Here is a 14,992-nt window from a genome sequence, read left to right as displayed (position 1 = left end):
GTCTTGGCTTCCCCCCAGCACGGACAGGCCAGCGCCCCCACCTCTCAAGCATCAGTTCCCACATCCACACACACCAAATAGAACCAGATCTGCCTTCCTTGCCGGGCACAGGGTGGCAGTCCCCACCTGGAGCAAGGATCTTTACTGCAGCCCCGGAGCAGGGAGGCCATAGCGGATCCTCAGGACGGGTGCAAGGGGCCGGCACAGTCTCAATCAGGGAAGGAAGTCATGATGCTGGGCTCACCTGGCTGAGGACAAAGAAGGTTCGGACGTTCCAGAAACGGGCCTGCTCCTGGAGGAAGGTCTTTAGGTAGATGCCCTCAAAGGTCTTAAAGCAGCCGACCAGGGTGACAAAGGTCTCATCCTCTGCGTTGTCTGTTATGGTCTGCAGGACAGGCACCATGGGGGCCAAGCCAGTGCCCGAAGCCAGCATGAGGAGCTCACCATACTGGGGAACAGAACGGGGAGAGGGCAGGTCTCAGCCCACCCACCCACCACATGGCCTATTCCTGGGCTTGCTTGAACTGCACAGCACAGCACAGCCCTTCCTGGGGGTCCCACCCGTGTGAGGTCCCCTCTCCACGTCCTTCAGGAAGCCATCCTTGCTTGTGAAAGCCTACAGCTTATGAGGTCTGTGTCACAGAAATCATGGAATCTGTAGGTTGAAATGGAACGTAAAAAGGTGTAGCCCATCCAACAAGTGGTTCAGCTGCTCTCCTATCCATCTCCACAGGACTTGGCTTACATACTTCTCTTGACAGGGAGCCCACTACCTCCCAAAGCAGATCACTCTGTCATAGGCTGACTTCCCCTGCCAGGGAGGTCTTTCCACCTCACACTGAGCTGAAACCTGCTCCTCTCAAAGCCTAGTCTGCCACCCCTATCGCAGCCCTGCCCTCTGCGCTGCCTTCTCTGCCCCAGGGCAGCCCTGTAGAGATCTGAGGGCCCTGACATGGATTCCTGAGCCTGCTCTAGACTGAGATATTTACTACACATAAGCGCCCAGCACAGCCCTGGCACAGAAGAGCCACACAATAAAAGCGAATTTCTTCCCCAGGAGGGCCCAATTCCATCAACCCATTACTGAATTCACGAATTCATCTCCTGGCTCTAGGTCTCTTTAGGAGATGTGATCTTCTTTAAGGTCAGTGCTTTAAAGGTTAGTGTCTGACCTATGCAGCAAGCTAGTCACCTTCTTCATTTTAGAGATTAGGCCTCTGAGAATGCAGCCCAAGTTTCCACCAGCTTTAACGACGGCTAATGTCTCTCACACCCCAGCATGAAATACTTCCTCGAGTATCAGTCATGCAGACCTGTAAATCCTCAGCCAAATGATCTGGCCAAGTGCTTTCACTTCTCTGAGCCTTGGTTTCCTCACAGGTAAAAAAGAGTAACAGCTCCTTCCCCACAGTAACATGTGTCTCAGAACTGTCATGGGGATTAAACAAGACGCCATCAAGTGCCTGGTGCAGATCCTGGCACTCCCACACAGTTCGACCCCTTCCCTCACTGAGCCCTGCTGCTGTCTGCACCATCCTGTCCTGTGTGCATGTCCCCAGCCTCCTGGTCCCCTGCCCGCCTGCTCCTCCTCCTCCTCCCACCACCCCTCGGGGTCTCTTCTGGAAAGTCTTCCCCGGGCCAGGAGCATGTGAGGGGTCCTTCCTTTGCATCCCCACAGTCCTCTGTACCCCCTCTTCACGACATCAGTCATGCTGTACCGCCACCATTTGTGTGGGTGTCTGTTCCCCCATCACACAGTGAGCTTCTGGAGGATAGGGCCTCGTCTGTTTTCCCCATGTATGGCCCCATGTGGAGACCTGTGAATGTCTGGCAGGAACGCACAGAGATATGCTCACGTGCCAGCCTCAGGGCGGTCACGATGTCCCATCTACAATGAAGGTGACTGCAGAGCGGCAAGACAGGGCCAGGGAGAGGGCCAGAGCAGCCCGGCGTCCCCACGGGCACAGAACCACGCCTTTGAGTGTCCCCGAGGCCAAGTTTGTGTGTGAGACGCCATGTCTCTGTCTGGCCCTACAACACCCCTGGATGGGAAGGGCCGGGGCTCTGCAGGGGTGTTCTGTGGGCGCAGGGAGGCTCCCCCCGGAAAGGATGGTCAAGACAGTGTGCATCAGGAGTCCCCTCTAAGTCAGGGGGAAACAGGGACAATTCGGGTCCCTTGACAAGGGCCTGGGGGACACGGGGACACTCTCAGCTAAAATGCAAGGCTGAGCAAGGCTGACACAGGGAGCACGCTGCTGAGGGCTACTGCCACCCAGACACCGGCCACGTCTGTAAAGTGGGGGTAGCAGTACCCCAGAGCTATGGTGGGGTAAACTAAACCCTTAGCACGAACATGAAGGCCTGGCCCAGAGGCAGCGCCACACACGTGTCTCATGGTGTTGTACACATGTATGTGGGTGCACGCACTTGTTACACACACAAACATGGACGTGTGCATGGGCCTTCCACCGTGTGTGGAAGAGGAGCTGCAAAGTTATCTGCTAAGGTAGTGAGGCTGGTGTGTCCGGGTAGATGGTCTGCAGGTGTGCTTTCCTTTCTTCTTTTTGCCTGTCTACATCTGATTTCTTTCTTTCTTTCTTTTTTTTTTTTTTTTTTTGGTAATGAACACACATCGTATGTGTAATAAGGAAAAAAAAATAAAAGCTCTTTTTATATTAAATAAAAACAATGGAGAGAAAGGAATGATTCGTTCTTTTTCATTTGCTTTTGTTTTGCATTGTTTCCTAATTATAAAGGTAGTAGGGACTCACTGCAGATGATCTGGAAAGTATAACGAAGCAAACAAAAACCACCCATAATTCTACCACCCAGAGCCGCTACCCCTGCATTGAATTTTCTTTTTCACATATTTTCTGTGCGTTTAAACTTTGTTTCCCAAACCTGTTGCACATTCAGTTTCATACATAGAGTTTGTCACCTGATCTTACAGCATAAGCATATAGCATCATTTATAAACATTATTTTAAATCCAGGATAATATTCTATCAAGTACCTGTAACCCCGTGCACTTAGCTGTCCCCCTATGGCTGCATATTCAGTTTCCTGCTATTATAAATAAAGCCTCTGTGAACATGTGCACAAGAGGCAGCACTGGGATCCTTTCCACAAGACAGACTTCCAGGAGCGGAATCCCTGGGTCAAAGGATTTGAAGATCCTTAAGGCTCTTGGTACCCACTGCCAAGCTGCCTTCCAGATATGCACCAACTGATGAGAAATGACTAATTCTTCCCGGGCCCATCAGGGAAGGAGATGCACATGCCAGGAAGATGAGGGGAAGAGCCTTCAGGCTGGGATGCAGTGGGTTCCCGAGTGGAGAGCTATGAGGCGTATTTAAAGGAGTGGTCTCCATGGTTTTGTAGCTGGAATGTGACAGTGGAAAGATATCGCAGGGTCTGGCGGCATTGGATTCCTGAGTACCAAGTATGTGAGTGTGGATATGCTAGGCAATGGGCAGCTCTGGAGAGTTCTAGAGCACGTGCGGAGGCCCGTTCCGTCTCCTCCCACGTCCAACCCCAAGGATGCTCTTGGGATTGGGCTTGGACTCAGGAAGAATGGCACAGTGTGACTCTACAGCCTGAAATGTGGAAACCGTGGTCCTGGAGGCTCAGGCGGGAGGCATCTCCTGAGGGCCTAGCGTGCTGGCACTGACCTGGTTGGCTTTATAGAAGAAGTCGCCGAAAGGTCCTCGCCAGAAAGCTGTGTCTCCTGTGCTCCAGGACCTGACGTACCGGGACATCAGCCCAGTTGGGTAGCACTGGGAGCAAACACAAGGAGACCTCACTGAGACACGTACATGCTGCCCGTACCAAACATGTCAGCCACTAACGTGCGGCCCTTCCGGCAGGCCACGTGCTCAACAGGTGCCATCTCAGAGGACCTTCCGAGTCGCCCCTGAGTTGGTACTCTCATTCCCAATTTTCAGATGAACCCAGAAGCTTATCCAGAAGGGAAATGGTGAGGCTAGCATAAGAACCACAGGGCTGACAGCCTTACCTTCAGAGGTCTCTGACCCACGGGACCACAGGTGCCCTACATGTCACAGCACGGAGTACAGAACTGGGTAAGAGATGAGTAACGTCAACTGACACTCACTCTCAGTATCAGGGAGGCAACAGGGGGTGGTGGGGACTGTGGTAAACTGGTGAGTGCAGGAATGCTCCTTCTAAAGGAGGAAGTCACTTTGCAGATCCCGGGATGTAATCTGTGGGGCTGATGATGCTCTATCTTCTGATTTTCTAAGAAGGGCAAAAGATCCACGTTTCCATGTAAAATTACCCATCTCTGAAATGTCAGAAACTAATTCTAAATTTTAAAACGCTGTGTAGGCCCAAACCAAATACATCTATGTGCTGCAATCAGTTCTTAGGTCACTCGTTTGCAGCCTCTGTGTTACCTGTCACTGTCTCCTGCTGGCTGATAAAAGTAAAGGTTGTGCAGGGGATTCCCTCATGGGAGCGGGCAGTCCACATTTCCTGTGGGCCTGCCCACTGGGGGCCAGGCACCATGCTGGGGCTATAGGGAACACAGCTAGACCTTAAGCTCCATGAAGACAGCCAGTGTCTGAACCTTGGGAAAGACTTCATAAATAGCTCAATGAATGAATGAATGAATGAATGAATCAATTACTCCAGATTCAGGACCCCTCCTGAAGGAGCTCACAAACTAGGAGGGACCAAAGTCTGATACATTCAAGGTAGACACTACCCAACACCCCATGAAAAGGACAGAATGCTGAGAGAGCCCTGAGGAGGTATAGTCACTTCTAATGGAGTAAGATCAAGGATGGCTTCCTGGAGGAGGAGGTGTTTGAGCTGGACCTTGCAGGTTAGGTAAGACTGCATTTACTAGGGACACCTGGGTGGCTTAGTTGGTTAAATGTCTGCCTTTAGCTCAGGTTATGATCTCAAGGTCCTGGGATCAAGTCCCTCATCAGGCTCCCCGCTGCTTCTCCCTCTGCCTGCCACTTCCCCTGCCCGTGCTCTCTCTGACATATAAATAAAATCTAAAAAGATTGCATTCACCAGGGATGGAAGCAGTAACACAGAGAGGGTTCTGGGCATCAGGTATGGTCAAAGTAGCACAGCCCAAGACACAGGAATGTGAGGGGGAGGGGGAAGCTCTAATAGGACTGGAAGGGTGTTTGAAGTGAGAATACAACTCAGTTTGAAGGAGACTGGGCTTAGGTTACCAGTCATGCTTTTAAGCAACCACAGCTACCTCTGGTAGCATCGCTGACTTCGCTGGGTACCATATGTATAAAGCAAGGGAAGGCCTCAGCCTTCCTGCCAGAAGTCTGCAAGGGAGGCTACAGTTCTCTTAACTTTCTGGAGGCAAGCATACCGGTTTTCTGACCCCAGTCTTGGGGAAGGCACAGGCCCAGCTGTGGCTTGAGTGGCCCTATGGCACAGACAGCACTCAAGGAGAGAGAAAGGATTCTTCTGTGCCTCCAGCACCCACACGGAGCCTGCTCAATACACACTTGTCCAACAGAACCGACCCTGAATTTCTATTCTTCCATGTGGGGTCACATTACCCAAGGGGCCTTGGGACAGTGACATCACCACTCTGAGCTTCAGTTTCTTTATCTGTAAAGTGGGATAATACGATCTACTCTGCAGGACAGTTATAAGGCTGAAAGGAGATGGAAACAGTTGGAAAGCTGGAAAGAGTGCGTGGTGCCAAGAAGGTGCCTGAGCAATGAGAGTTCCTCCCTCCCATCCACACGGGAGGTAACCCTAAAAAACCCGAGTGCCTTCCCAATTTGCAAAGACATTTCCAGCTCTTCCCAGCCAGCGGCTTAGGGATAATTAAGCATCTCTCTAAAGAGAGGCTTTCCGGTAAATGAGGAGAAAATCAGCCTTGCAGCTGGGAGAGATCCAGCTGCCCTGAAGAACTGTCTCCAGGCTTATCCTTTCAACAGAAACACACCCAGACGAGCAGCTTGGGGAAGCAGGCCATTTGGAGAGGATTTGTGGAATCTCCCAGACAAACAGTTGCGTGGAGAAGGGATCCCATCCAAGCTTCTGTGTGAGGGAATAAACACTCGGGCTTTGAGTGCAGTCAGGGAAGGCAGGAGCCAACACAGTGCTCGGGTCCTGGAGACAGGAGGCCAGGCTCACTCACCGGCCACACTTCCTACTCCCTGTGGAGCCTCGGGTCCTCCTGGGGTCTCAGTTTGCTTATCAATGAAAGGGGAATAATAATTCCCATGCTACAAGGATGATAAAGGATGTGAAAGCTATTCTTAAATACCACTGTTTCCTAGGGTTCTATGTGGGAAATGACAATGTCGACTATGTAGTAGGTTGACCTGTATGAAACCACTGTTTCTGTAAGTCAAAAATGTTAAGAGTAGGGGCGCCTGGGTGGCTCAGTGGGTTAAGCCGCTGCCTTCGGCTCAGGTGATGATCTCAGGGTCCTGGGATCGAGTCCCGCATCGGGCTCTCTGCTCAGCAGGGAGCCTGCTTCCCTCTCTCTCTCTCTCTCTGCCTGCCTTTCTGTCTACTTGTGATCTCTCTCTGTCAAATAAATAAATAAAATCTTTAAAAAAAAATGTTAGAGTATCAGAAGTTTCATGTACTTCAACCTAATTATTTTTTCCACATAATTGGATCTTCAGGATCTCTTATATATCTGGTGCCAACACCTTGGGTCCTGGGCGGATGGGGGCGGTTTGTACTCAGACTATTTTGTTCATCTCATCTCTGCCAAGTGCCACACCCACCTCAGCTGCCCCACGAGCACCCCTCCTGCCAATCAGACTGGGTACAGTTCCCACAGACCCTGTCTCACACCTCCTTCCCTTTGGTCATCTGCCCAGGCTGAGGCCTGGAATGCCACTTCCTACCACTGCCAATTTGTATCCCTTGGTCAAGGCCCAACTCCAACGCCCCGGCGCCGTCTCCACCCTGAGAATGGTCTCAGGTTAGTCCCATTCACGAGGTGCTGCGTGCCCCAACTTCTGCCTGCTCGCCCCCTTCTAGGCCGGGACAGGTCACTAACGGCTCCCCCAGCTGTGCCTCCTTTGCCCTTGCGCACGCTGGGAACACAGCACCGAGAGCTTCCTTCTCACCCTTCCCTGCCGGTTCTCCATTCCTTCACTTCAACTTGCAGCTCTAACTCAGCTTCTGCTGGGAAGGCCCGCTGCCTTCCCTGCACCCCAGCTGCCCTGAACTGGGTTAGGGCCTCCTGTCACGGCGTCCATCCCATCATCCTGCCCTGGTCTGGCCCTCTGTCCCGGGGCGGGCACTCTCTCTGACTCCTCTCTGGAGCCCAGCAACCAGTACACAGCAGGGGCCGGCGACTCGGCCGCCCCTTCCCCTGGACCCAGGGTTCACTCTCCACAAAGAGCTGAGAAAGCACGAGGGAACAGCGTGACCTTTCTTGGTCTGAGTTTCCTTTTCCTAAAATCAGTCTCTGTTGGGGTCTGAGGTGCCAACCCGCACCCCTGCCCCGGGAAAGAAGGAGATGGCAGAAGGCTTCCTTTACTCCCCCTGCTCTTTCCTCAAGCCAGCCTCCTCCCATGTGAACACAGTGGCTTTTCCCACATGGCTGAGCACCACCCCATCCCGACCCAGATGCCAAAAAGAGTCCAGTCCACACTGTCTGAAGGGCACCCGCGTGGGTCGGCTCACCTTGATTAAAACTTCAAAGTATCCTTCTGCATTGGCAGGGCTGATGGGTGTATAGGCTCTCTGAATTTCTAAGCCGTCCACCTTCCCTCTGGGGAAGAGAAGTCAGGCAGTCAGCCAGGCCAACAAACGCTTATAGGTACCTCCTCTGTGCCAGGCTGGTGAGAGCTGGGGCCCAGCTGTTCCCAGTGGTCCTCACTGAAGGTGGAGCAGAAAAAAGGGGCACTGGGCTCCCCCACTGCCATGCGCTGGCTGTGAGACCCAGGCAGGTCAGTGATCCCTTAGCTGCCCCTCTGTAAAGTGAGGACAACCGCATGTGTCCCTGTGGTGTGGTTCTATAGGATCAGAGATGGCAAAGTCTTCAAAGAGTCCACTGATGATGGGGGTTGTTTTTAGGACCTCACTGTGGTGTTTCCTGACCTCTTCTCAACCACAGAACAAGAAAGAGAAAGACTGTTAATGTTTATTAAACACTTACTACCACGTACCAAGAGCATCAGAATTCGAAGGATCCTCGATGGTGCCCCAGTCCAAAGCCTGACCTCATGCACGAATCCTCTCTATGATGTTATCAACAATGGGGCTGGGATGATAATGACAAGTAATAATTGTAGTAGTCATGTTGTAGACGATAACTACTACGCACCAAGCATATTGTGCACGTTACCTCATTTAACAAATGATAACCCGGGGCGCCTGGGTGGCTCAGTTGGTGGAGGGTCTGCCTTCCGCTCGGGTCGAGATTCCAGGGTTCTGGGATCAAGTCCTGTGTCATCAGGCTCCCTGCTCACTGGGGAGTCTGCTTCTCCCTCTCTCTCTGCCCCTCCCCCAGCTTGTGAACATATGCACTCTCTCTCTCTCTCTCAAATAAATGAGTAAAATCTAAAACAAAAAAACCCAAAAGGGGCACCTGGGTGGCTCAGTGGGTTAAAGCCTCTGTCTTCAGCTCAGGTCATGATCCCAGGGTCCTGGGATCGAGCCCCACATTGGGCTCTCTGCTCGGTGGGGAACCTGCTTCCTCCTCTCTCTCTGCCTGCCTCTCTGACTACTTGTAATCCTTGTCTATCAAATAAATAAATAAAATCTTAAAAAAAAAAACCAAACCAAAAAACCCCAATAACCCACATGAGGAAACCAAGGCTTGGACGTTACTTGCTTGAGGTCACACAGCTAAATACCATCCTTAGCTCTGACTGACTCCAGAGCGGGGTTCCTCACACAACACTTCAGAGCTTCCCAGAAACACCCAAGCACTCCTCCTTTGAATCCTACTGTGTGCAAAACTTTCTTCTTGGACATGTGGAAAGATTAAAAAGACCCCACCCTGGGGCACGTAGATGGCTCATTTGGTTAAGCGTCCAACTCTGGTTTTGGCTCAGGTCATGATCCCAGGATCCTGAGATGTAGTCCCACAACACGCTGCTTGCTCAGCAGGGAGCCTGCTTCTCCCTCTGCCTGCCACTGCCCCCTGCTCCCTTCTCTCTCTTTGACGAATAAATAAATAAATAAAATCTTTAAAATAAGGGGCTCCTGGGTGGCTTAGTTGTTAAGTGTCTGCCTTTAGCTCAGGTCATGATCTGAGGGTCTGAGGGTTGAAACTTGAGTTGGGCTCCCTGCTCAGCGGGAAGCCTCTTTCTCCCTCTACCACTGCCCTTACTTGTGTTCCCTCTCTAGCTGTTTCTCTGTCAAATAAATAAATAAATAAATAAATAAATAAATAAATAAATATCTTTAAAGTCTTTAAAATAATAAAAAATTAAAAGGCCCCATCTTAATGCATCACAAGCGAGAAGCTAGACAGAAATATTCAAGGAACGCTTGGGGAACACACAGGGAAATAAGAAACACAACCTGTGGCCTGGCTTGGATGCCAAGAGCACTGTGACATCTGCCGTCACAGAGGTAAACACAGACATGCTCCAGACGGAGAGACCACTCTCATCCGGGGAGCTTCAGGAGGCCTCCTAGAACTTCTGTTACCCTCCTGGCTATGAAAAAGGCAGGCCACTCACAGGTGAAAATGGGGACAGGACGGGAAGGAATTCCAGGCAGAGAGCACAGCCCGGGCAAAAGCTTAGAGGTAGGAAATGCAGAGCAAGCCAGGAACTGGTGGGTGGGTCACGGGGCTGGAGCAAAGCACATGTGTGAGGAAGGAGCAGGGAGGACTCGGTGGGAAAGGAAACTGGAGCCTTGGGAGCCTCCTTGGAACACGAAAAAGGAGGGACACGGTTAGCTACCTATGTTAGGAATGTCGCTGGAGCAGCAGAGAGGGTGGAGGAGAGGTGCCAAGCTAGGGACAGGGAGTGCTGGGCAGCCCTGACTTATGGATGGAGGGTTGCATGGGGCTGTGACTTGCCCTGGAGCCACTGGGATAGTGATCTTTCGTGACAGCCAACCAGGCCTCAGGCTGGACACACTGGGTGCCAACACCAGGAGATGGCATGAGGCAAGTGGCTAGAGTGTGACCCGTAGTAAGACACTCTCCTTGTCCTCTGTCGGCTCTGCTGGTTCCCCCCCTTCTTGCCAATACCACAAATGCTGGAGTTGCCAGGGTTCGGTCCTCCATCCTTCCCTCTTTCCACGCCACATATACCCCCAAATGCCACCCAGGTGCCGGCTGGTGATTTCCACACTCACATCTAGAGCTCATGTCTCTCTGCTGAGCCTCTGACCCAGAGTCAACCACCTAGCAGATGCCTCCCCCTGCAGGTCCCAAAGGGCCTTGTCCCTGGGCCAGTGGAGTTGAGTGCAGAGGGAGGGGGTCAAAGTTGAGAGAGAGGGCAGAAGGAGGCTGGGAAGAGGAAGGAACTTCAGAGGACTGGTAGAGTGTAGCTGGCAGTCAGGCTGGGGGTTTGAATCCTGGCTGCAGGACTTACTAGCTGTGTGATCTTAGGCAAGGACTTACTAGCTGTGTGATCTTGGGCAAGTCCCTTATTCTCAAGGACAAGTGTCCTTCCTCTCAACTGGCACTAATATTAGATTCATACCACAGGTTCTAGAGCCAGACTGCTTGCCTTCAAATTGTGGCTCCACCATTTCTTAACTGTGTGACATTGGGCAAGTTACTGAACCTCTCTGACTTCAGTTTCCTCTTGCGAATGATAATGGTACCTTCCGTACAGGGTTTTGTGAGGATGCAGTGAACTCCTAGGTGTTCTAGGAGGCAGTCCTAGCACACAGAACTGTGTGCTGGAGAGTAAATGCCACGTTAGTGTTTGCTGTTACTGTTGCTGCTGTTAGTTGTTATGAAAACACAATCCCAGAATCCTCTGAGTCAGGTGGCACTATGTTTGTCTTAAGGGTGATCAATGGAGGCTTAAGGGAGGCTGAGCAAGTTGCCCTCAGCCACATAGCAAGCAAATGGCCAAGCGGGGCTGCGAAGCTTTGGCTTCCCACTACCTGAGTGTACCGTAGGACGAGGTGCTGGCCAGGCCGCAGGCCGAGCTGGCAGTTCCTGGGGAGTGCGAACCGAACATGGTAAGTGTCTTCGGTGAGTCTGTCCATGGCACTGATGCGGAAGGCCAGGAAGGTCTCTGGGCTCAGCTTGGACGGACAGCTCTGTAACAGGAAAATATCCAATAGCTAGGACCTGGGGCCCAGCAGACATGCAAGCAGGCACAAGCACCCTTCTTGCTTTCCCTTCTGGACAGGCTATCTCTCTGTGGACAGTTTTTGTTTTTGTTTTTAAAGATTTTATTTATTTATTTGACAGACAGAGATCACAAGTAGGCAGAGAGGCAGGCAAAGAGAGAGGTGGAAGCAGGCTCCCCGCTGAGCAGAGAGCCCGATGCGGGGCTCGATCCCAGGACCCTGGGATCATGACCTGAGCTGAAGGCAGAGGCTTTAACCCACTGAGCCACCCAGACTCCCCATGTGGATAGTTTTTTGAGTAGTCCCGCCTCACCTCCCTTTCATGCTCTGATCAAAGAAGGCCCGAGCGTTTCACACTGAGCTTCCCCTACTTGGAAGACTTCTGCAGCTCTGTCAGCCCCAGGATAAAGTGTAGCCTCCTTGGCTGGACACTCCAGGGCCCTGTGGATGAACCTCAAGCCTCCTTTTCTTCTCTGTTCTACCAAGAATGCCTTGCTGCTTCCTGTTTGGGAATCTTTATTTGCTCAAGCTGTGTCCTTTATCCAGAACACTCATCTCCGATGTATGAAATACCTACTCACCCTTCAAACCTACTAAAAATCCAGATTTGTAGAATTTAGAAATTGATGGGACCTTAAGATGATCTAATCTACTATCCTTATTTTCCATGTGGGGAGACTGAGGCCTGAGTGGTAGTGGCTTCCTTGTCCAAAGTCACACCCTGAGCAGGAATTCAAATTCACGTCTTCCAAGTCTCAGCCCACCACCTTTAACATTCCACTCACTTGCACCTCCTCCAGGAATTCTTCTCTGAATGTCATGACTCACAGATCTCTCTCCTGTAAAATGCCCAAACCTCATTCACACCTGGGCCGACCCCATGCCTAGTTTTGGGCCAGGCTTTGAACCCGAATCTCTCTGCCGTGCAGAGTCAGGGAAATCTTCCCCACATGGGTGCAGGGTGTTGACACTGCCACCTTGACCCGTCTTGGCTGAGGAGCAGCCCTCCCTCACCTGTGACTCCTCCCCACTCAGCAGGCTCCTGTCCTTGCTGGCTCGGGCTGCCTCCCACTTTGCCAGCTCTTGGTGATAGAGGTCAAACACACAAGGTGAGCAACCACTGCCACAGCACTGGGAGGGCAAGGGCTCCACAGGCCGAAGCTGCAGCCAGGCTTCCTCATCGGCATCCTCCTCCCTCTCATCCATCATTGGTGGGGCTTGAGCAGCCTGGGAGGGACAACTTGGTGCTCTTCCCAGATCAGGTCCGACTCCGAGGCCACAGGCCCGGGGCCTCCCCCATTGGCCTGAGAGAGAGGGAAAACATGTAGATTACACTCTGGTCACCTTGATTTCTCCCATTCGCCCTGAGGCCCGCAGGTGCCCAACTCTGTGTGAGCACTGGGTCAGGGAGGACTCACCCTGAGTCCTGCTGCCTGGAAGGGGAGGTAGGCAGACAGGGTGCAATGATCAGAGCTGGCACCCAAAGTTTCCTGATTTCTTCCTGTGCTTTGGGTGCCGGATAAGCACTTTACATAGAAAAGCTCATTGAATTAAAAAAAAAATAGTTTAAATGAGAAAATATAATAGTTATGTACAATTTAACGGTTGTCAAAATTATTTAGAAGTAAGTTAAAAATGTTAGGAAGGAACACCTTTGTAACTACCACATAGTCAAAAACAAAGAACTTGGCTAGTGACCCAGAACCCCCTCATAAGTATCCCTTCCTGATCACCTCCCATCCCCCACAAAATAACCATCATCCTGACCTTTGGTATAATCATTCCCTTGCTTTTCCTTAGTTTTGCCCACTTTGTGTAGAAACTTAACCAGTGTAGTTCATTTTTGCCGGGTTTTTACTTTTATGTCAACAGAATCATACCAATGTATTCTTTAGTGTCTAGTTTCTTTTTTAAATAGTATATGTTTTTTTGATTTTTAAAATTATTTTTTTCAAGAGAGAGAGAAAGAGAGAGAGACTGAGCATGAGTGGGGGGAGGGGGCAGAGGGAGAAGCAGACTCCCCACTGAGCAAGGAGCCTGATGAGGGACTCCATGCCAGGACCCTGGGATCATGACCTGAGCTGAAGGCAGACGCTTCAGCAACTGAGCCACCCAGATGCCTCTTTTGTCTAATTTCTTTCCTTCAGGTAAGTCACCCACCAAACTGCTGCATTTAATTTAATCCTTATAATGAGGCTGGTACTAGAGATGTCATTTTTTAAATAGGAAAACTGGGGTCTGGGGGTGGTTAATAACATACCCAAGGTCAACCTAACTCCTAAGACAGGGAGGTCCAGTTTCTCAGTTACCAAACACTTCCTGTGATTCCTAATCTTTAAGAACTTTTCTACTTATCCTGCTTCCCATGTCCATTTACACTGGAGCTTCCCATGGTCCCAGAGGATGTGCTTCCAGTCTCTCCCTACACCATCCATCAGCATACCTGCCACCAGTTCTGATCACACCAGTCTCCTGTTTAGCAAACTTTAACAGCTCCCCAGTTGCCTTCTGGCTTGAATCCAACCTTCCTGCCTGGTTCCCAGGCTCCTTCTGATCAGAACTTGTCCAAATCCTCTTACCACTTGGTTTTAGAAGGGCAGTCCCTCTGTGTGCAATATATCTTTCTCTTATACAAGAAAGGGTTTGGTTTCAGAAAACTTGGATCTACTGTTCATGAGCTCTATGACTTCAGGAAGGTTTAGCAGGCTGCAACCCCCTTGAGGACAAGGATGATGTCTTATTCTTTCTCTGTTCTACCACTAAGCACAAGGCTGGCATATGGAAGGCTCCAGTGAATGGTGAATGTTCATTCAGTTTATAGAAAAGGTCTGAGAGCCAGGCACAGTGCTACATGCTGGGACACAAGATGTAAATAGGATACAGGCTCTCTACCTTTAGAGAGCTTGCAGCCTAGCATGATATCTTAATAATGCAACCCGTTTTTATCTTGTGCTATGGACCAGGTGTGTATGGTGAGCATATGAAGTCTGGAGCCCTCTTTATGCTTTTTTTACTCCTGAAGTTTTTGCAAGATAAAGTGAGAGAAGGGAAAGCTCTATTTATTCATCGTAAACTGCAAGACAGCGTGAGGGTTATTCCTATTAGTATTTGCCTTAAACTTACCTTCTCTGTGTCTTAACTACCCTACTTCCTTTGGTATTTTGGAAATTGGCAGAGAAGTTGGCCAAGTCTGTCATGAACTTTAAAGACCTGATTCCTGCCTCCTCCTAGCCTCACCTCTTTCTTCAGTCTAAGACACACTACTTTAAGCCAGTTCTTGACACATCCTGTTGTCCCTGGTGGGATGATTCTCCCCACCCTTCAGGCCTTCTTAAAGGTCACTTCCTCTCACTCTATTTAGTTCGATTATGTATTGATTCATTTAGCATGTATTTACTAGTGCTAGGCACTCGTCTAGGTGCAAGGGATAGAGCAGCGAGGAAGCAAAAGCCCCTGCACTCATGGAGTTCACATTCTGGTGGAAGAGACAGTCATTAGACAAGATCAAAATGGAAAACGCGACATTTAGTGTTAAGTGCTAAAAAGGAGGAAAGGAATAGGAAATACGTGTGCGTGTTCCAATTGCTTATTTATTGACTTGACTTACTTTCTGCCCATACGCTCTACATCCCATAGCTATTTTATTCACCAACGAAAACCCGACGCTCACCACTGCGCCTGACACACTGCAATCATTTGATAAACCGGTGTTGGTGGGCACAAGGAGCAAAGAACACCTCCATAGCTC

At 50.6% G+C, this 14,992-nt stretch overlaps 1 protein-coding gene across 10 annotated transcripts in view; it reads right to left on the bottom strand.

The window, feature by feature from the left end:
• The window catches only part of LOC125098759 (NADH-cytochrome b5 reductase-like), a 35,419-nt gene that overhangs the window by 19,958 nt on the left and 469 nt on the right, over positions 1 to 14,992 (bottom strand). For 3 of the 10 annotated variants that reach the window (XR_007126942.1, XR_007126941.1, XM_047727842.1), the window contains exons 2-6: positions 12,259 to 12,548; positions 11,063 to 11,211; positions 7,657 to 7,744; positions 3,672 to 3,776; positions 245 to 448 (exon numbers count right to left, since the gene is read on the bottom strand). Coding sequence is in view for 8 of the 10 variants with exons in the window: in XM_047727842.1 (XP_047583798.1) it covers positions 245 to 448; positions 3,672 to 3,776; positions 7,657 to 7,744; positions 11,063 to 11,211; positions 12,259 to 12,453 (741 nt within the window). In the remaining 2 variants the exon portion in view is untranslated. Of the gene's footprint in view, positions 1 to 244; positions 449 to 3,671; positions 3,777 to 7,656; positions 7,745 to 11,052; positions 11,212 to 12,258; positions 12,549 to 14,992 lie in introns of those variants that run through there. The other 7 variants (XM_047727849.1, XM_047727847.1, XM_047727848.1 and 4 more) reach the window with 7 other exon arrangements.

Source organism: Lutra lutra, chromosome 4 (genome assembly GCF_902655055.1).
Source record: "Lutra lutra chromosome 4, mLutLut1.2, whole genome shotgun sequence".
Taxonomy (NCBI): domain Eukaryota; kingdom Metazoa; phylum Chordata; class Mammalia; order Carnivora; family Mustelidae; genus Lutra; species Lutra lutra.
This window is presented reverse-complemented; position numbering and strand designations above follow the sequence as displayed.